We start from the raw sequence: 23,431 nt of genomic DNA, 5'->3' as shown, positions 1-23,431 counted from the left end.
CATATATATATATATATCTAATTCATACTGAATGAATGACATATCTGATTTTCTGATGAACAATAGAGTAAGTATAATATAGATTATAACAATTTAATAATGAAAAAATTGTTTAAATTAAAAGCATGTTCAAAGAATTTTATCATAAGCAGAGCCATGGAAAACTTTGAGCTGGATTATTAACTTCCATGAAAAATTTTAGAATAATTAATGTGGATTAAAAGCATTTCTCACAAAGTTTAAAAAAAAGATAAAATAAAAATGTTTTCTTCACAAAGACAATGCACATGCTGTATATACATTGTTTAACTTCTCAAACAACCACACACAAAGTGATACTTAAATCTTCAGCTTTTTGACATAAATAATACTGACCCTAAGAAATGTAAAGAGCTTCTATAATATCATGGTTTAAATACCCTATATGGTTGACAGTTCTGCAGAACTTTGTTCTTCTAATATGGAAATTGAGCATTATCAGTTTTGATGATGTTTAACAACTACTTTTAATGATAATTAGAGGTACCTAGAATTTGTTTAAATATGGGACCTTCTTTAACTCGTCTTTCTCACCCTCTTTCATATTAATGAATTACATTTTATCTTCTTGATACATCATGAATTCACATATGTAATATTTTTGCATGCATTACTAGTGTAATATTAAACCTGACAATCAGCAATGATTTGTAAAATTGTCTTTGACGTGAAATTATATATTGATCAAAGATGAACTTGTTGAATGGAAAACTCAAAACCAACTACCTTGAAAATCATTTGTTTAGAAACCTGAGTTCCAGGTTGATTTAATATATATATTAATATATATCAGAAAGTAATGTAGTTATGATATCCTATAAAAAACCTGCCTACAACAAACCACTTGTGATTACGAAGTATCTGTACTGTATAATCTAACAAAACAACAATACTTCCCTTACCTGTAAAATAAATCTGATTCACATAGGAAAGTATCAAAGTACAAATGTGTCATCTTTTCTATTCTATACTAAACAAAAAACAAAGTTCATAGTTTAATATCTTTTTCAGATTTCTAATAGTAACAACCATTTGCTTGAACAAATAATATTTTCAATTGTCATAGAACAGCATATTTACCTCTTTCTATCGAACACATCTTAAATATCTTGAATGAATCAAAATCATACACCAAACTTTTCTTTAAAATTCAAATTACATATATGTTATATCAATATCAATACACTCTCTATAAAAACAGATACACAGATTGAAAAAAAAATTAATGGTTTACTGGATAGATAAACTCTTTTGTAATCATTCAAAAAATGATGACAGGAATTACCACTAGAAATCCTCCTGTTAAATAACTTATCAAACATGGAATGATTTAGTCACTTAAGCCTACAAATATTCATTAACTTAAGAAATATGATTTTAAAGGCAACCTGTTGAATGCATAACGCATTTAAATATTAAATAACCTTGTGTAAGAATAAAACGCTGCAAATCACAGAAAGTATGACAGAACTGCTAACTGGCAACTTTTCGAATTTTACATAACATACTAAAAGGATGCATGCAGAGCAAATAGAAAAATCAAACTCTCAGATTTTGTGAAAATGGAGGTATTGGAATCCATTTCACTAATTATTGAATGCTTATGAAATTCACATATTCATCTGAACTGTAAGGTTATCGTTTGAAAAATGTATCAACATGAGAGACATGTCTGCATGAAACTGCCATTATATATAACACTTCACATCTAAGAGGAAAAACAAAAACCAAAAACCATATCTTAATATACATTTACAATTCACACCAACCATAAGGAGACACCTTAACAGATTGTTGCATTACAATGTTTTAACAGATAGAAATGACACCGATTTTTTTTCACACAGTCCACGTTTACTGTAACCAGACAACATAAACATTGGAATAAGAATTTAGGGATGTATTTCCTAAAGAAAGAAAATAGATCACAATGAGCCATTGTGATATAGATAGGTATGTATATCTTATACGTTTGTAACTTCAGCCCTATATAAATAGTCATAGATTTTAATACAAGACTATTTATATACCCTTATATGTGTTAATGTAGGATAGATATATTTCATCCGAAAAATGAAAATAATGTTCTGAAACCTGAGGCTCTGCATTAGTAGCATATATCGATTATCCACGCCTGTATTTAGCAAGGTCCAAGTTGTAAAAGCAATATCAACAATAAACATCATTACTCAAAGCCAATATTTATATCGTGTCAAGTCAAGCCATATTCAAAACTGATAAGGTGAATCATTTAGTCAATTGTCAACTTATTACATACATGTGCATTAAAATAAAATTCTGCACAATTCCTTATGAATTTAAAAATACAAAACTATTTCCATTGATATTGTGTTTTTACAAATAAAATCCTGGAAAATTAACAGTCACATTTTTTTGTACCTCAAATCTTTCTGTAGTATTTTTTATAAATTATATCCATGAAACTAGTCTCGTATTACGGCTTGTGTGAGGGCGTAGTACAACGGCAGATGCATAATCCATATTCGGTAAACATGGGGATATTACAATAAACAGACTAGTATTACATAGGTAGAAATAAGAGAAAGTGGAATTATGCATCCACAATGTATGTGATGTGAATGCAGACCTTTTGACACTACACAATAAAGAGAAAAGGAACATTTTTTTTCTACATTTGTAGAAGAAACAAAAAAGTACAGAGGACTAGGAATTTCTCAAACATAGTTTGACTTAAAGTCTGTCCATATCACGTGATAAACTTGTAACTAAGTAACAATCATTTGAACCAGCCAAATTATTAAAATTAAAATGGAGACAACTGAATTACATTGTACTTCCCTTTACATATACACAGTGGTATATCACTTCAAAACACAATAAAATACTGGCATTGTGTATTCTAACTATTCCAAATTTGTTAGAATCTACAAATAATATGCTACCAAATATTCCATCCAGACACAGAAATCACAGACACAATAAAAAAAGTAACACCGAGAAACATAATCACCAAGGGACATAATCTATCATTGTAAAAATTAATAGGACAATTTTTATCTGATGTAATTACATATCACTTTAAAATTTAAATTCTATAATCCAACTATCAAACTACATGTACACATTTTATTATTGGATATAGTTTAATAGTTGAGGAATAACTGTTGGACAGATATATCAGAGTACCAAGACAATATGTCTGGTAAAGGTGAAGATAAAAAGCAAGAAGAAAGACCTGTTGTGTTCACCTTTCATTATCAAACGGATTTCAGCAAAGTTTATATTCAAACAGACGGAAAAGTAGATCACATCATCTGAGGGATATATTCTATCTTCCATTCTATAAATAAATGAAAATTGGCATATCTAAGAATGAATTTTACTGCATATCTTTTAATATTCCATGTGAAGTTATATTCCATGTGAATTTCGAATACATATCATTCAAACAGGAACTCAAGAAATAAACATATATGGAATCATTTGAAAATATTCATTAACACGAATATCTAAACTTCAATAATTTTCCCCAGTAATCATGACAAGTGTGAAGTAAAAAAAAAAAAAATGTTTTACATAAATCCAGGGGTAGAGCCAACGCCGTAAACTCTTATTGCGGTTCCGTTGGTTCTTTATATCCCTTGCCCGGATACCACCCGGTATGCAGGGTCCTGAAGAAGCCCACTGTTGGGGCGAAACTGGTAGACATTTCACACTAATAAAAAATCAACTTATCCCGAACCTGTTGCGATTGACTTATATACTTAAAAAAATGTTTTGGTTCAATGTATATTACAGTGACCAAAGTAATGGTATGGTGTATACTCTTGAATACATTTAAAAAGATTACAAAGCAAATATCTTTCTCATGCCGGTAACTGAGATACTTTCTTTCCGAGGTATGGTGGATATACTGGATTTCAAACAAAACTGAATTACTTGAGAAATAGTACCGGTCCTTTGATGGAAGAAACTGACCATTGGTCAAGAATTTCTTCTCAAAAAAATGTGTTGCGAATTCATGAAGGTATGGCAAGATGATGCTTATCAAATGTAAATATATATTTTTTTTCATCTTAACAAATGAAAGCTATCATTGTTTACAGAATCAAATATTTTTTTTCAATTTTATTTATATGTCATTTTTATGTCAAAGTTTGAGCTTTTGACCATTAAAACAATCTCAATGCTTCAGTCGAAACACAGGTTTTCACAAATCCTGTTGTTGTTTATGTGTTAACACATATTTCTTGACATATTGGGTATGTAAGTGGTAATCTTAGCATCTCACCTTGCCCAATGTACTGTTATATATAGGAATCTTCAAGAGTCATGAGATGTTCAGCTTGCAGGAATATATACTCTATAATTATCGATTTTCCTTTAAATGATTTTCCAGATATTATTTCCGTAATGTTAGACTATTATGTACCTGATTTTAGATATTTTATATTAGTTCCGTACCGATCACCAAGTTTTTAATCGCATCAACACAGCAAGACATGTGCTCTTTGATTTGTAATCAAGTAACGAAATTTCTTGTATTTTTCTCACATTGATTGAAAGATTTGTTTCATTAGTTGACTCTGTGAGTCAATCTCCACATCTGCCTGTTACTCATGGATGAGAAAGTTTTCAGTCCTCCATAACCATTGACCATTTTAAGTATCAAATGTGACATTTAGCCTCCATTTTTGTTTGTTTTTTATATTTCATCATAACATATACCATAAGAATCCATTTCAATGTGTTTAAAATACAGAAGTGTATCTATAGCAATGATACGGAAATTTCCAGTAGGCAATAAATTTCTATTTACTATCATCTCATCAATAATTAAAAAGGAAAAAAGAATTTTAAGTCTGTCATGACCCACTACAAATACAAAACATGCAGCATAAACATTTATTTCAAATACAACACGACAGATAGTATCATTTAAATCACATATTTCGACCATAATAAAAACTTTTAAACACCACATATATATTAGATAATTTTGCTGACAATGTGAACACAGCACTTCTTTGATAGCAAACATTTAATAAGTACAAATATATATGAAAATAAATATTACTTTAAATGGCGCAAAATCATGGTTTGCTGATTTTTATAATAAAATTTTTTCTTTAAATGTCTTTGGAATATTAAGCTCCTGAAACACAGCCTTTGGAGTGAGACATATAAAGAGAATGATTATTTCTTGGCCTTGGCACTTGCCCTATCTGTTTGTCGAACTTTCTGCGGTTTACTAGTGATGTTGAAGCAGTAGATCCCCAGGAAATCACAAATTTCTTGACAAACTCCTCTGGAGTACCACAATATATCTGCCGTACAGTAAAGCTGCCAAATACAAACAAGGTATACATGTAGTTTTTCTTTTGAGTCATGCCTCTTTTTATAAGATGTCTAGAATTGTTCTGGTTATGGCCTACACTGTCAGTCCACTGTGAATCAGTCTAGTGTGTATCTGATAGTGTGAATCAGTCCAGAGTGTATGTTTGCCAATAGTATCAATACAATGCCTAAGGATAAGCTACGGAAGAACATTATTTTTATACTGTGGTGTGCTATACTAATCTATATAGAGATCACCCTATATGCCATAATACAGTGTTGTCAACTTCTAGTCACTGATATCAGGTCATGACCTTCATTTTTGACCCCGCCCATCAGCCCCTGGTCAATATGTGCATCTCATCAAACTGTTAGATTATACTTATGATAACAAAAAATCAAAGTTTGATCTATTTCTAAAAGAAAATAAAACATTAAAACAAATTATGCTCAAAAATATCATCTTTCCTAAAAAATTAGAGTAAATTTTACCCCCCTCTCAAAGAGGAAATGAGAGACCCTGGAGTCATGAAATTTACAATTTTGGTAAAACATCCGAAGGCATTTCCATCCATGAAAAGTACTTGATTCCACTATAAAGTACCGTAAAACACTTCAATCCATGAAGGGAATTAGGTTCTATGTTATCTGGGTATTGAGGTGATTTTTGAAATTTCAGTCTATTTGACTCATTTTTTACCCTGCTCATCAGCACCTGGGGGTCAGCTGAGGTCAATACAAGCATCTCATTAAATTGTCATCATAAACTAATAATTCTAATCATGTTGGAATTACTTTCATTAGAAAATAAACAAATAATGATCACAAATTTAATTTTCCTTTATAAACTATCGTAAATTTTACACCCTCCCCAGGTAAAAAATGAGACCCTTGGGTCCTGAAATTAACAATTTTGGTAAAGCATCTGAAGGTCTTTCCATCCATGAAGAGTACTTAATTCTATCATACCTGGGATTTGAGAAGAAAATTTTTGAAGTTTTAATCAATTTGACCCTTTTTTGCACTGCCCCTCAGACCCCTTGGGGTTGGGGACTATACAATTAACATTTTGGTGCACTTTTTAGCAATGTAAAGTTTTTCATTGAAATCAGTTCAGGAGCTTTCCAGTGGAAGTTGAAAATGTTAAAAAGTTACAATGCAAGACAGTGGACAAAAGGGGATCGCAATAGGGTAACCCTCAAACTTTGTCTATGGTGGCATTAAAAACAAAGTGATAACTATTTCCAGTATTGGTATTGGCGATTTTAGTGAACTTTATCAAACATGTCTGTGAAAAAAACACTTTCTAGTTTATAAATCAAACTTACACAGCATAACCAAAGAAGCAAGTATTCCGGCACAAGCACGTTGAAATACTGGTTAAAAAACAACATGGCTGGCCCAAATAGACTGGAATCCAACATCGCCATCTCACTCTTTGTCATATGTGCTATCTGTAAACAAAGACGCCAATACTAAATGTCTTTACAGATAACTTATTCTATGTCATCTTTGTCCGTCTCCGACCTTTTGGGCATAAAAGGAACCCCAATTATAATGAAATAACATACATTCGAGCCAATATTGAATGATTTTCGGAGAACAGATTTCATTATATTTTTTCTTCATTAAGATTACTGAGGATTGACAGAATTTTTCGTGTCTGTGCAATGGCGACAGAGTTATCTTATCCAAAGGAAGTAAAAGTAAGCACAAGGCTTTACCGAGTGAGAAACCTTAACAACAAGAACAGAGATAACTGTGTTCCCATGACACAGAGGTAATCAGGGTTTTTCTCTAATGCTTCCTTGTCATTTAAAACAACTGTTGTTATTAAAGACATAATGCAAGATCAAATGAGTGCCAAAATAGTAGGCTTCTTCCTGTTGTGACATTTTACAAATACAATGTGATGACTTGACCATGTGGTGAGTGGTGAGCATGTGTTAGCTCTCTTCTCACTGAGAAATGACAGATTTATCTTTCCATAGCACATGTGGGAATGTGCCGGGTGCTTGCTGATTGTGGGAGAAATCATTCCCTTACAAATCTGTGGCAGAATCATCAAGGTAATTCTGAACAAGATTTGCTGCTCCTTAAATTAACATTCTTTAAAACTAGACTGGCATGCTGTCAGAGGCATCAAAAAGACATTAGATTTTGCAAAAACTCAATTCAAATTTAGACTTAAAGAATTGTATCAAAAGAATTACAAAACTATAAATTCCATCTTCTTAAGTACTTAATTTTTTTGTGGACTTTTGATTTTGAGGATAAATAGAGCTCCAAAAATATCTAACACTAAACATATCCCTTCACGGCCAAATGATTCTTTGGATTAAAAGAGTCAATCAACTCCAGGAAAATATATTTCCCACAAAAACTAATTATTTGTGCAATCTCACGACTGTAATGAGATAAAGACATGGATAAAATTATCCAACTGACTTACTACAAGTCTGGTGGTGACCTTTGCTGTCACCATACCAAAGCTAATGAGATATAGACATGGATGGTCTTGTATAATATCACACTGACTTACTACAAGTCTGGTGGTGACCTTTGCTGTCACCATACCAAAGCTAATGAGATATAGACACAGATGGTCTTGTATAATATCATACTGACTTACTACAAGTCTGTTGGTGACCTTTGCTGTCACCATACCAAAGCTAATGAGATATAGACATGGATGGTCTTGTATAATATCACACTGACTTACTACAAGTCTGGTGGTGACCTTTGCTGTCACCATACCAAAGCTAATGAGATATAGACACAGATGGTCTTGTATAATATCATACTGACTTACTACAAGTCTGTTGGTGACCTTTGCTGTCACCATACCAAAGCTAATGAGATATAGACATGGATGGTCTTGTATAATATCACACTGACTTACCACAAGTCTGTTGGTGACCTTTGCTGTCACCATACCAAAGCTAATGAGATATAGACATGGATGGTCTTGTATAATATCACACTGATTTACTACAAGTCTGGTGGTGACCTTTGCTGTCACCATACAAAGCTACACAGACTTACACACTGTTTGTTGGTGACCTTTGCTGTCACCATACAAAGTCTGTTGGTGACCTTTGCTGTCACCATACCAAAGCTAATGAGATATAGACACAGATGGTCTTGTATAATATCACACTGACTTACCACAAGTCTGTTGGTGACCTTTGCTGTCACCATACCAAAGCTAATGAGATATAGACACAGATTTACTACAAGTCTGGTGGTGACCTTGCTGTCACCATACCAAAGCTAATGATATACACACAGATGACATACTGACTTACTACAAGTCTGTTGGTTACCTTTGCTGTCACCATACCAAAGCTAATGAGATATAGACATGGATGGTCTTGTATAATATCACACTGACTTACCACAAGTCTGTTGGTGACCTTTGCTGTCACCATACCAAAGCTAATGAGATATAGACATGGATGGTCTTGTATAATATCACACGGACTTACCACAAGTCTGTTGGTGACCTTTGCTGTCACCATACCAAAGCTAATGAGATATAGACATGGATGGTCTTGGAATAAGTTTGATGTAGACTTGACCGCAATCATAACGGCTAATCCTAGTACGATGCCTATGGGCACCACCGGGAAAATGGTACTGGTATCCTGTTAACACATCCAATCAAAAATGTTCTAAATCAATCGGGGGAAAAAGTCACAAACATAAAACAATGCTTTAACCAAATACAAACTGATACAGGAACTTCTCCTTACAAAGACTATGACAAACATTACACATATATATGTACAGTAGAATCCACTTTTTATGATATTCTATTTTCCTGACTAAAATATCATAATAAGCAGTATATTATAGCAGCCAAGCAAGCTATTTTGGTATATTGCTATTAAAGGGATATTCCATCCAACTTGCAAAATTTCTGGCTGTTCTGTACCTTTAAGAACTCATTCTATTGACTTTTAAAAACTAGTGTTAGAATCAGAATATCTCTCCTGTGGTCAGTTTGGTGGGAATACTTCCAACCAAGCCATATAAATACAGCACATACGGAAATCTGGAACTGAAAGGTCACTGGATCCTAGCTTTTATGTAGAGTATATAGAGTAAATACACTAGTGTGTATCCTGTTCAGTAAAATTTCTGCTGGGGTTATAATTTCATTACTTCATTACTCATAAGCCTTATTTTCTATTGATTTCATGATTTTCACAAATATTTCATTTGGTTTGGCTTATAACAATGCAAACCTGTTATGATGAAATCAGGTTTGCACAAACGTTTGTACACCAATCTAGCTAGATCTATTCAAGAGCCAGACCCACTCCTTGACTGATATTATTTCATATAAAAAAAAGTATGATTTTCTATTTTTCTCGGGTAGCAAAAGTTCTGACTAACCCTGTAATACCGCAATTTTAAAGTAAATCGCTACCAATCTAACGTAATAAATAGTTTTGAAAAAGAATTCGAAATGACTCAGCACAAATTCATAATTATGCTGGAAGTCCTTCCCTCTGACGCTTATGCAAAGAACTGTAAATAAATCTGCCGTCTTCCAACATGGCAGAAAGCATGCGAGGGGAGCGGGGAAGAAAACATGTTTTGACGGACTCCGAGGCGAAAAGAAGGAAGATGGCTGGTTCATACTCTGTATCGCTCTCTGTTTGGCTCTCTCCTGGAGTATCACTCTAAAATCATATTCATAAATACTCTTATCATCAAATATTCGCTTTAGATAGATCCATTCCGCGAAGTTCTATATGTTCGTTACTGTATCGTAGCAGCCATTTGAGGGTCTCTTTGCAATTAATCAGTTTTTCTCGTAATCTGCACATTTTTGAGTCTAAGCATTGAAAGATGTGATCAATACATACGTTAGATGATTTCCAAGCAGGATATATAGAGTATTGATTGCATTTATCGGTAAAATCTCTTTACAAGCGATGTCACATGGACATACTACTCACCTCTTCCTCCATTTTTGTTTTGGTTCTAACCGCGTCTGAATGTATCACGTGACTTTTCCTCATCAATATTCATATCCTGGTGTTGATTAATGAGACTAATTCCGGCACCGATATCTCCGGTACCCTTTCAATTTCAAGTTCGAAACTTTATACAAGTCTTTATTTATATATTATCTATTAGTATACAACAACATTCCCAGTCAATAAAATATGAAAAAATATCTATAATGGAGTGGGTCTGGCTCTGTAAGAATTTCTGCAAATCAAATATCATGCTTATTTGAATGTTGAATTTAGGTGTAAAATTTCCATAAGAACATAAATAAATGTTTTTGTATAGTTTTCTTTAAAACCATCTTATGGAATCCCAACTTGTGTGGAATATCTCTTTAAGAATGCTTCTTCTGTTTATAAAATCTAAACTACCATGTTGTTTCAATGTTACCCAGCATGTCAAAATTGATAACAACAAAATCCTTTGATCATTGTCAACAATCAATTTTCTGAGAATAACTAATACCTTAGTCTAGTACGATGCAGATCTTTAAAATAAAATATTGACAGTAAATGCAAAATCTATCAAATCTTGTCGAATGCATCATCTATGTAATGTTAATGATACAAATGAATTTAAGTAAATTGCATTACACTTCAAGATTAAATCCATTACAATGTACATTGCTGACAAATTCTCATGTTTTCAATCCAAAATTAAAGAGTTTTTTAAAATAATTGTTATATCAAAACTGATTTTCATGTTAGGTGATGTGCATAACACTTCTGTGGTGAGTATTTAGATGATTTCAAAATTTTCAACATACATGCATGTAAGTGTCATGGATCAGTTCATAAAAAGTTATTGAAACAATACCTTATTCCTTAGAAAATTATACTCACAGCAATTGTTGATTTATTTTTCCCAATGCCTCCAGAGAGGATGATTTTCAGGTTATCTCTACAGTGAAAAATTGCTGGAACAAGCGAGGCAATCACTGCCAGTGCTCGTAAAGTCATACCAACCCCTGGTACCTGTAAATATAAAATACATACATTATACAGTACATCTGTTCATAAATAACACTTGTTGATAGGTTACCTGGGGTTTTTTGTCTTTGAACAGGCAGAGTCATGATGACGGTGGGGTCTCCTTGTAGTAGCTGACTAGCTGGTGGTTACCTCACTGAACAAGATACAGGAGGCCCATCCTGAGCTATTTGGGTAGTGTCTTGCCCAAGGAAACAACCATGACAAAAGGTCCATTTAAAACAAAAAATTTCTGACAAGTTCCATTAATTTCATATCAAATGAAAAAGAATTTAAGGTCCTATTTAAAATGTGATTGCTTATTCAGGAAATCATTGAAGAAAACAAGACTTTTCCATGAAAAACTTTAAGTCTAACAGATAAAGCATGACTATTAAATGCGACAGGCATAGAATAAGTTGAATCTTTTTTATTGGTAAATGGAATGGATTTGTCCCAACAGTAGACTTCATCAAGACAAAATTATCATATTTCTACTCATAAAGTACTATAAATGTAGGCACATAGGATTTTTTTGTCCTGAAGAAACCCATTATTTGGGCAAAAAACAATTGATATACCAAAAACTAAGAACCAACTTATTCCAATTATGTTGCGACTGACTGCTATTTTTTGTATGGATCATTACTCCAATCGCCCTACATACCGTGAGGTAACAAAGCAACAGATTTAAGGAACCAACCAAACCTTTTTTAAAGGTTAATGGCATTGACTCTTGTATTTAACAGATAAGCATTATCTGATGAATAAGATGTGTGTGAAGATGCACCATCACAACTTCACAGGAAATAATGGTACATACACGGGCCAAACGTAACTTATTTATTTACTTGCAAACCTTTGTGAGTGGCAAAAATTGCCAACTAGGAAAATGGAATTGTGGACCAGTAAAAATTTTTGCAGCGTTTTCATTAATCTTATCATAATGCAAACACAGGTTTTTATACGTGTCATACTTACATGCTTCAGAATGTTCAATTTCACTGTACATTATTGTCAACCTCAAGGATTTCCGCATATCCGAATGATCATTGTCAATAAAACTCTTATGACACGCTTACAACTGGTAAACATTTCTGACAACAGATATGCACCAATTGGCATATTACACTAGTAATTTTCAATCAAATGTTGAAAAACTCACAAAAACTTTCTAGTTCACATAATTTTAACTCGCAATTTCTTTACTTTTTTACTCATATTTTGTGGGTAACAAAGAGTAAATTTTGAGGTCGGATGTAATGTTATTTAAACTCTAGGTAGAGATATATATTTTTCATTTCATTAATTGTTGCTTTACATCCTATTGTGTAGATAGTAGATATATAGGATACAGAATACATACATAATAAGATTTGTTAGTGTTCTGTGTAGTGTTTAAATAACTTACAACTGTGTCCCATATTCCAGGTCCTATTATTGCACTCATGAAATAAACACCTATAATTCCAAACTGGCTCTCAGTCACATCAAATCTGAAAATATTTAAAAAGATACAAGTTTAAAACTTAATTACTTAAAATAGACTCTTTTTATAAGTTCTTAATAGACCAATATCTTAACGTTATGATATGTATTTACCGGGTACTTTCTATTATATATTAGAAAAATTCCAAAATTGACTTGATAGAAAAAAAAATGCAAAGTCCACATATATGTTTCAACTGATGGGGGAAAAGTAGGGTTCGCAATTGTAACTACCATAAATACATGTACATTCAATATTTTTAGGGTCTTAAATGCATATTTATTTCATATGAGAATTTATGAAACACAAAGACTTACAAAATAAAAATTTCTACGACTTGTTACATCAAAAAACTTACACAAAACAAAAACAAATGTAAGATACATAAAGTGAAGAACAAAATCAAGCCATTTTGGTGCACCATTTTCGATTCATGATATACCAGGTAACCTCATTGTCCATATTATTACATCATAAAGGATTCCTGACTGGGCAAGCCAATGAAAAATGTTCCTATGTATATCAAACTAGTGATATATATACAAAAATATAATCTCACAAATTCACTGAACCACATGCCAATTATCGGTATGTGATATATTTCCTGACTTTTGTTTGCAAGTGTCTGTAACATCATTAGTCTCAGGATTTCATTTTGTGGTATTTGCACTTACTTATTAAAGATTAGAGTTCCAGTGACATAAGTCTGCCAATGAGCTTGGTAAAATAAATACAACCCTGCCAATACCTCAAACATCATATAGGATGGCTCTTCACCCATTTTCATCGCTGTAGTTAACCCCACTGCCACAAAAACTGAAACAAAAACAAAAGTGATGAAGTGATAAAACTGAAATTTATATCAAATTTATTTCATGTCCTTATTTATAAGTTTTTTCATCCATTATTATGACCTTTCAGTCCTTCAGCAGAGGGTAGGTAAATAAAATTAAAGTATATATGACATTTATTCAATTTATTTATTTGGTTATTTATTGAACATGTTTTACACCAACTATTTGACAATCTTAAAGCCTTTCAGAAGAGGATCTGCCAGCTACACACAGGTGTCAATCAATTTATGGGTGTATGCTATCTTGTTGTTTTAAGCATCTTCTTTTCAAAAGAGTTCAAAACTTTGAATCTATGCGTTACAGTTGCTTTTGGTTTGGTTTTTATATAGTTAAACAATCTATCAACTGCTGCAATTATTTAAGGACGCCTCCTCAAACATGTGAGGTGAGTGCCTGTTTTTTAGAAGCTGTAATATTGTAAACCTTCCTTATGATAGTGCCAAATTGATTCCCTCTGTTATGATACAAACTCAAATACACTTAGATTCAGGGCACCCCATTCAATCACATTACAATGATAACAGGTAAACTAGGTGTATTACAACCACCAGACTCTGGTAAATGAATGTTCTGCCAGGGAACAGAATCCCAAAGTTTAGATCTTTCTCAAAGAGTTAAGTGCTCAATTAAAAGCCAAAAGCGAGGCTGTGACAAGGGAGACATTAACTAGGGAGAAGTAGCCTTTTAGAAAGAAACTTTAGAAACAAAATGTGTTTATGAAACAGTATACCCCCGGTTGCAACAAAATTCTGAAGTAGGACATGAAAACTGTATAAGGCATGCGTTATTTGCATACATACTTGTGAAACACTTATGTCTACATTGTGTGATAGTTTAGACCAATGTTTAAGTTTTTTTCAAAATGTAGGTTAAAGGTCACAGTCAAGCTCACATGGACAAAAATTTTGGTATCACCAGAAAGATCTTGTCACACATGCCAAATATGAAAGCCCTGTCTCTTACAATGCAACAGTTATATATGGGCAAGTCAACTAGAGACATCAGAAAAACAATACATACAGCCCGATCTTTTGATCCATGGGCACAAAAAATATCACATCCCAAATCTTTTTTGCTTTTTACCAACAGTAAAACATGAGATATATTTCACCAGCAACACGTAATTGTAAGAATGTTATCATAAAGCTAAGTTCTGAGTTTAAAGGAGATAATTTAAACTAAGAATTAAATGAACAAATTTTTAAGCACAGAGTTTAAGAAGAAAACAATAAAGTTTAGAATTTTGCAAAAAACATTCAAACATGTTTTAAAGGGGCTATTTAGTCAAGTTTGATTTTTTTTTTTTCTAGTTACAAATTCATCCATAAAAAAGTAGTTCTATAATCCTTATGAATTATCCTCGCTGTCATATTGATACAAGCGCGTGTTTTCCATCGATTTACTAATTAATTATATGGGAAATCCTAATCGTCTGTACAGCACGATAAAATGCAAATGAGCATGCCGCCTATGCACACTTTGACCTGTGAGCATGCCCAATCGCGTCTGAAAAAAATGAACAAAAATGGCTTTCCAGCCAATGCGTGCCCATGGCAAACGGGCCACGTCATCACACACAAAACGTAGAAAAGGAAAGTGACAGAAAGCTCGCCCTTGAATAACAATAGGAGAGCAGTACGAGAGGTGGGACAAGTTCAAGAAAGAAAACTTTTTCCAAAGTAATGACGAAGTTATGAAGAAATCATCATCGCTGGTAATATTTTTTGTATGTCAGACCGTGTTTGGCAGATTTAAACCATCAAATAACAATTCACCATGAATTTTAGTAACTTTTATATGTTTTACAAAGGTTTACCACGCAATTTCATTCGTGATTTCCTTACGAAAGGAGTTAACGTGAAATCAGACTCATCGTTTCCTCACTTGATGCCTTCATATCGCTCGCATTTGTTAAATTGCTAATTTTGGTGGGGGCTTACCCAGATTTTAAACTGACCACACTGGACATTCGCTACATAGGAGAAAACTATTATGTACAGATTTGTTAGTCTGGACACATATATTTTCGTTTCCAGCTGAATAGAAAAAACGTTGCTTGACTAAATAGCCCCTTTAAAAATTTGGCCTAATATCTACCTGGAAATATAATCATATTAATTTATCTCAAATAGATGAGATCAATTCAACCAATCAATGAAAATTAATCAATAAAATACATTGGTAATTGAAATATGAATTCCCCTGACCTGGGAAAAGTATGATACTTGTAGATCCCTATACTTTACTTAAGGATTGAGGTCACAATTTTCTTGTAAGTGGTTATATACCATGACTAACTACGGCTGATACATCTCTATATACTTCACAACTTCAGTAAACTCTGTACCCAGTATCATTCACACAGCTTCAATTGAACAGGAAATTCATACTACACATCACTGTAAACAAAACTGTAAACAATTTTATATACTGTAACATGACACAATAACAGATGTTGTAAATATACGCTACAGTAGTAATATTCTAAAAGAACACATAATTGATTTTTTCTGGCAACAGCTGGTGTCTTAAAATAAACCTACAAATCGTGTATGATAGTTACTCAAACAGGGCAATTCAGGTTTCTATAAAGTATCATAAATGATATATGACTAGGTCAAGGGTTAACATATACAAGAGGTCCATGGTCCTTAATGGTCATCTGACTATCAACAAATGGTTGGACAAACCACAGAATTCGCTGATGGTGGTCTGACAAATCTGATGAATTCAAATTTTGAACATTCCTTGAAAGTATCAGAAACTCATAAATGGTAGGTTCTGTGCATGAAAAAAAACCATTTTCACAATCATGTTGTTACCATGTTGAAGTTTTGATCAGACTGAAAAATAACAACAAATCAGCTCTTTCTTTTCTTTGACAAAACAAACTCCAAATATTTTTCTCACTGGTGTAAAGGAAACTTGTGTAGAAGTTCAGACTATTTGAGATGAGTTGTGTTGGATTTTGGAACAAAGCAGAAAAATAAGTTTTGGTCAGGACAATCTCAGGATAATTTCATTCATGTTTGATATCATTGCCACTCCCTGATAATGTTTAGGCCAAATCTGGTAGAAATCTACTCAGGAATTAAGAAGGAGTAGCATTTTGAAGCAAAATATTGTTTTATTTCCCCTTTTCAGACCTCATCCCAAAGTCCCTGTCCCTAGGCCAAATTAGGGGTCAAATCTATTTTCTGAATTTGAGAATTATTTGCCAATCCCTTCTGATGTTACAGACAAAATTTGAATGAAATTCATTCAAGCATTACGGAAAAGTAGCACTTTGAAGCAAAGAATTGTCTAGCTACTCTTTTGGGGCCCCATCCCCAGGTCTCTAATTGTCAAATCTACTTTCTGAGTTTTAGAAATAATCACCCATCACTACATCCTCCAATGATGTAACTGACCAAATTTGGTTGAAATCTGCTAAGGAGTTAAGCAAGAGGCAGTATTTCAAAGGAAAAAGTTACAGACGACAGACGGCACATAACACTGACAATGCACAATAGCAATAGGTAATCTTGACCTTTCAGGTCAGATGACCCAACCCAAAATAAATATCAACAGATTAAAATCTTGGTTTCAATATTATGGGACTTGATGTTCTCTAACACCAATTTGGTCTGTTTTGAGAGATGGAGAAACTTTGGACAGTCCCTTTGTTCAGACCTCGAAAGTGGGATATACGTTAAAAATATGAGACATACATAATGAAAATGAATGAAATATGACAATGTTGAGGTTAACATCTTTTTGAGGATGGCATGACTTCCAAAAATATCAAGTAAAATATACAGTACTAATAAGCTATCTTTTGTGGAAAACTTTCCCATTTTGGGAGAAATTTCTCTGTGTTTTCAGGATATTTTCTTAATAGGGAATTTGCTTAGATTCAGAGGGGAAAGCGTAACACTTGGAAAATACTATCCTTTTCCGATAGTAAACTTTTAGATTAATCTCTGCCTTGCTACCATTTTATAGTCTGATCTCACTATTAACTATCTTTACTGGATTAATTGGTTATTGAAACATTCTCACAAGCTCAAATAAATCTGTGATGCTAATACATGCAGATTGGCACATGTACAACTTCATATTGTTATAAGTGTTTTTCAAAAGTTTGTAGATTTTTTCAAGGCAACTCCTGAATATGATTTTCAAAATATCAATGATTTCCATTTATAAAAGATTTGTGTTCTTAAATTTTTTAAGGAAAAACATTTTGGTTATAACTAAAAATATGACATTTTTATACACCTCTGTCACTTTAGGAATCAGAGGGTCATACCATCCCTATTTTTGGTATTTTCAGCAGGAAGCATATCCCAGTATGCCATGAGAAAGATGAGAGTGTCACTATCTTACATATATATGCATAATGAACCCACAAAATCTACAGGTATTGAATTCACTAATTTTACACCTATATTTCTTTCTTGAAGGCAGTATCCTCTGGACCCAAACCAATCTTGCACTAGACATCAGTCAGTAAACATGGTTGCCACCCTATTGAACACCATTTGGGAGACTCATTACATGATATCAAGAGAAATGATGGTAAAGTGTCTTGTGCAAGGACACAACCACATCGGTACAGATTGATCTGTTTCTCAGCTTCCAAAGAACACAGATTTCCACCTGAGTTGCATCAGCCATTACTCTGACACTCCAGATTTTAAGGGAAAGGTGTCAATTGTCAAATAAAAACCCTTCATTGTATTGTTTTTATGAATCTAAGCATAAAGTATGGTAAATAGAGAATATATGGTCAGTGACTTAAAATATAAGCTGCATTTCGGCTTGGGACAGAAAGACAAAAGTGGCAAGCCTCTTATATTTTAAGACACTGACCATGTATTCTATTCATCCTGCAACATTGATCAAAAGTCAGACTATTGAAACTTAAACAGTTTTGTTGTTCAATCTGTGTTTACCTGATGTTGATGTTACGCTGAATTATGCCTGATGACGACAACAAAATAATTGCTCAGCATGGAAGCATAGATGCAAACTTCAAGAAAATTCATTAAATCGCTGTTATATCTAATGAAGTGGAACTCATGAAGTGTTTTGATACACAAGGGTGTAAATCTCTCCACAACACTGATGGATATAGTATATGTTGTATGAGGCCAAAGGAAGATAATTTTTGGTTGTTAATGACATCATGTATGTCATGGCTTAGGGCAGAGCCTATATATAGCTTTCCTTACTTCAGCATATGCTCCAATCAAATTCTTTCTTTTTTTTTATGTGGCAGAGTCAAATGAGACTTATATAAGGAAGATTAAAAAAAGACCTTTCACAAAAAACAGAAAAAGAAGATCACAAGTTTAGTCACCCCTTATGATCATGCAATGAGGGAAGCTGGCATTTGTATAATCCTTATGCTTTACGTCAAAGTTTTGAAGTATGACTCCAGTAAGAGGCTTACCTGTGGAAACTGAGTCACAACCATGATCAAACAGCTCTCCAAGTGGTGTATTTGTTCCTGTCCTTCTGGCCTGTTTCCCATCTATTGCATCCAGAGACTGGTACAGAAACAGCCCAACTCCACACAGGAAATAACATAATCTTGGTGCCTGTAAAAATAAACATTAAAAGTGAGAATACTGAAATATGTACCAGCATGAACTTTGCAATGTAATTCACTTGGTTTACGAAAATAAAATGATGTTTGCATTTGTTTGAAAGAACATACACTTTTCTTGAATTACATTTATTGAATACTGTACTAAATGAATATCTTCTTTTTACAAATTTGATTGCAGAATCAGACCAAAGTCTTTGATGTGCTATATCAGGTGACGGCACTCAAAATACTATAAGGAGCAAGCCACTTTGTTGAATATAATCTCAGTCATTCATCAAAGAGTGCATGTTTCTTTGACCAGTGATGAGTCTTATGGATCATCATAGAGAAGATATGGGTTCGATTTCTGTTTGAACAGGAACATGCTCTCCCACCTTCTTTCACATTTTGCCGATTGTAGCCTCACAGGTTCCTGTTATCATTACAAAGTCTCAGATTAAGAAACCTCAAGAACGTAGAGAGTCTATCAGAGTTTATCAGTGTGGCAGCCACATGTACATAGTGTTAGATATGGTCGCTGTCTCCTATAAGAAACCTGAACTATGAGGGAAATAACAATATGTGACTTATAATTCTTCTATTGTTTGATAATTTATCCCTAGTTTCCTCTTTTTAAGTGCCTGCTACATCAGACACAACGTAAGTGTTGACAGACATTTAATAGGACGAGTTTGTGTTGCGAGCAAATCACACAGATCCTGAATTTAGTGTGTCCCGCATCGCCTGGTGTTGTCAACCCAGCAGGCATTGGGTCATTGTCATTATGTGATTGTAATTGATAGTAATTGTTTACAAATTCTTAAGAAATTAACCCAAATCATTAATTTAAAATCAATTTCATTTTGAAGTAATTGTGCTTATGTCTGCAACCCTGGTTCGGTAGGTTGCAACAAATGAAAACTGTCACCTACAGATACGATAATTGACTAAATATAAACCATTACACATGATTTATTGGTGAGGTGATAACATGTATACAAATAGGAGAACGCTTTCCCTCACACTCACATACCAGTCACCCTCAAACCTGTCCCTGGGTCTATATCCTACACAAGCTTAATGTTAGTTTATGTCATGGCTCCCTCCCCATGATATGTTCCGTACCTTAGCCTACTTGGCAAAGAGAAAAATATGACACACCTCCAGAAATAAATCTGTTCGACTGCCCAATGTTTCATATGGAACATACATATTTATACTCTGGACTAGGCTATCCATTACACATCAGATACACTTTAATTGCAAGTGCTCATGCAAAGCTAAATTCATCTTGACCTCGCAAGGACTGCCCAGTCAATACACTGCATGATAGGGTCATCCTCAGTCATCGATAAATGACTAGACAACATCACAGTTAAATCCACTTTCTAAAGAAGAATTGCAGGTATGTAAATTGTGTTTGCTCCAGATACTGGACACTAACGCCAAAGTTTAACACAAGTCACTGAGCTAACAGGCCACATATTGCTTGGAGATAAACCTGTAAGTAATATCCTGAAAGATTTCACTAAATGTTTATTGTACTATATCCACCCCTACAACAGACAGATGTCCGAAACAAATGAGATATTTGCATACATATGTCTGGACGTCCTCAGGTATTGGGATCATAGAAGTACAATGTAATATCAATATTAATACTCAGCCTCCTTCCACTTATTTTCGGGACACATAAATTTGTATACACACATATATATATATATATATACAAGTACTGGACTCCTGCTTTTCCTGTGGATTCAACTCAAAATTTCCACACTCCACTCATCTCGTTAGTATTGGAACTCATTAAAATTTCAGAATTAGTGATACCAGAACTCTGTGTAATGGACACAACTTAAAAAATTCTACAAAAATACTGCTTTTCAAAGTGATAAGGTTATCAGAGCTACAAGCATTCTGCTAGGACAAGAGGAAATTTGGGAAAGTATGAACCAATATATTTTGCAATATATTATTGAGTTCATAAAAGCATGGCTTGAATCGGAGCTTTAATGTACGACATAGTTGGTGAGTATTCAATGAATACTGGTACTGGCATTTGTAAATATCCAGAAGATATAATCAGGTCATGTTACGCGAAGGTCTCTGGTTGTATCTGCCTATTAGACATGTTAGGCGAAACTTTAAGCTTTGATCCCATCTTGTGGACCATCACCGGTAAGCGAGGGCCGAGATAGCGAACGTCTCGGTTCCTATTGACTTTTAGTCTAGATGCATATATAGCTCTAATGTATCGTACCTCTGTCTTTGCGTCGGACGAGAACAACAATAAAAATAGTGTTGTGGTGATATTGATGATGAGCCCCACACTAGTAATTGTGTTTGGGGCCCATGTTTCTGGAATCTGTTCGACCAACCATCGCCAGAACTTCTGCATCTGCGGTTCCAGAATCGACTGCCCCTGTGCACTGTACTTGTGTTCTTTCAGCTTCTTCAGCTGGGTTAAAGATAAAAAATCCGTCATTCTGCTGCTCCTTTCGACGATCTCAAGATTTTGAAGTTTGATAAATACAATGACGTTAAATGTGTATCTTTAGACATGTACACATGTCTTTCACTTGTACTCTGACCTCACTTCCCAAAACAAACCTACAACTTGGCAAGCGGACGAAACGCATGCGTGTCACTTTTGACATACTTCCGGGTCGTGGGGTCATTTGGTGCATTGCATGTACACATGTGACCATAGATTTACGCAAGTCCTAGATAAATTACATACGTGACAAACATCATATCAATTAAGTAATTTAAACAATCAAGAGTTAACAAAAAATTTAGTAAAAATATCTTAATAAATATTAATATCGTTTACTTTCATGTGACCGGATAACAAATAACAATTATATAATAAGTCAAAATTAGCATCGCAAATGTATTATGATTACATTCCGAAACTAAATGACATTTTAGTATACAAGAATGAGTGAAAATGTATATCTACATGTGGATATTTAAATTTGACAAAAAAAATTATCATAGGAGGCAGCTGTAAGGAAAATATATAACTAGTTTAATAGGAAATTTAATAGGAAAAATAATGGATGCAGGCTGTAAGCCTCTATATCCATATCAATGAATTGTACATATACAAAAATAATTTGTTTAATTAATTTTTAACATTTAACCAGTAATCAATCTTATTAATTAAATAAATAAATCAATTAGCAGAGAGTTTCAAATAATTGTCCAGTAATATTTCAAATTGTATAACATTATTTGCATCTATTATCATAATATTGTGGTAAACTATTCCATTTATCTACAACTCGAAAACTGAAAAAGTTTTTTCTGATATCCAAAAGGCATAGTGTTAGTTGATCAGTATAAAAAGCAGACACTTGAAACTTGTCAGAGACACTTGCATAAAAAGCGAAAGAAGAAAAAAATCAAATTAATTTTGAGAATTATAAAAATGTAACATTAGATGCATCAATAATTAGCGGAGAATTCTCTTATATAGCATATAAGATATCTGATATATAGCAACTGGTATAATTTTTCAATAAGAAATCTTATATATTATGCAGCATATCTTATATAAACATCTTCTTTATCTATCTAATATATGATCGATGAAGTAATAGCGACGGTATGGACGAGCGAAATTTCAAATTTTCGAGGCAACCTGCCCCTTTATCAAGACACAAATATTACAGAAATTACATCACATACATAGAACATAAAACAAATACAAAGTTATAAATCTTTTGTATATCTAATTAAGATACATTGTATAATGGAAATGAAATATGGAAGCTACTTGAATAATGATAAGCTTGCCCTATCATACTCTAACATTATACTTAGACATAGTTACACTTAAACAATATCAATATGAGGACATTTTAACTACCACTTCTAAAAGTAGTAGTTAGGCTTGTGTTAATGTCTCAGTCATTGAAAAACACCAAACGCTTTTCTCACAGGGGTGAAATGTCTAAAGACCAAAAAAGTTAAAAAGTGAAGCAGTGTCTAGTGAGACAGGAAAATAGTCTATAGACTTGTGTTAATGTCTCAGTCTTTGGAAAACACCACACGCTTTTCTCACAGGGTCGAAAGGTCTAAAGACCAGAAAGTGAAGCAGTGCCTAGGGAGACAGGAAAATAGTCTATAGGTTTGTGTTAATGTCTCAGTCATT

At 33.4% G+C, this 23,431-nt stretch overlaps 1 protein-coding gene across 1 annotated transcript; it reads right to left on the bottom strand.

The window, feature by feature from the left end:
- Positions 1-5,111: 5,111 nt before the first annotated feature.
- LOC132554208 (choline/ethanolaminephosphotransferase 1-like) lies at positions 5,112-21,784 on the bottom strand. Its single transcript, XM_060218515.1, has 8 exons — positions 21,533-21,784; positions 19,132-19,279; positions 13,515-13,656; positions 12,763-12,847; positions 11,226-11,357; positions 8,847-9,005; positions 6,687-6,812; positions 5,112-5,364 (listed from the first exon to the last, which is right to left on the bottom strand). Exons 1-8 carry the CDS (start codon positions 21,755-21,757, stop codon positions 5,218-5,220), a joined length of 1,164 nt encoding a protein of 387 aa, XP_060074498.1. The 5' UTR covers positions 21,758-21,784; the 3' UTR covers positions 5,112-5,217.
- Between the last annotated feature and the right edge of the window lie 1,647 nt (positions 21,785-23,431).

Source organism: Ylistrum balloti, unplaced genomic scaffold (genome assembly GCF_031769215.1).
Source record: "Ylistrum balloti isolate Yb309-2 unplaced genomic scaffold, AGI_CSIRO_Ybal_v1 Utg370386, whole genome shotgun sequence".
NCBI lineage: Eukaryota > Metazoa > Mollusca > Bivalvia > Pectinida > Pectinidae > Ylistrum > Ylistrum balloti.
Note: the sequence above shows the minus strand (reverse complement) of the source record. Positions and strands in the feature narration are given on the sequence as shown.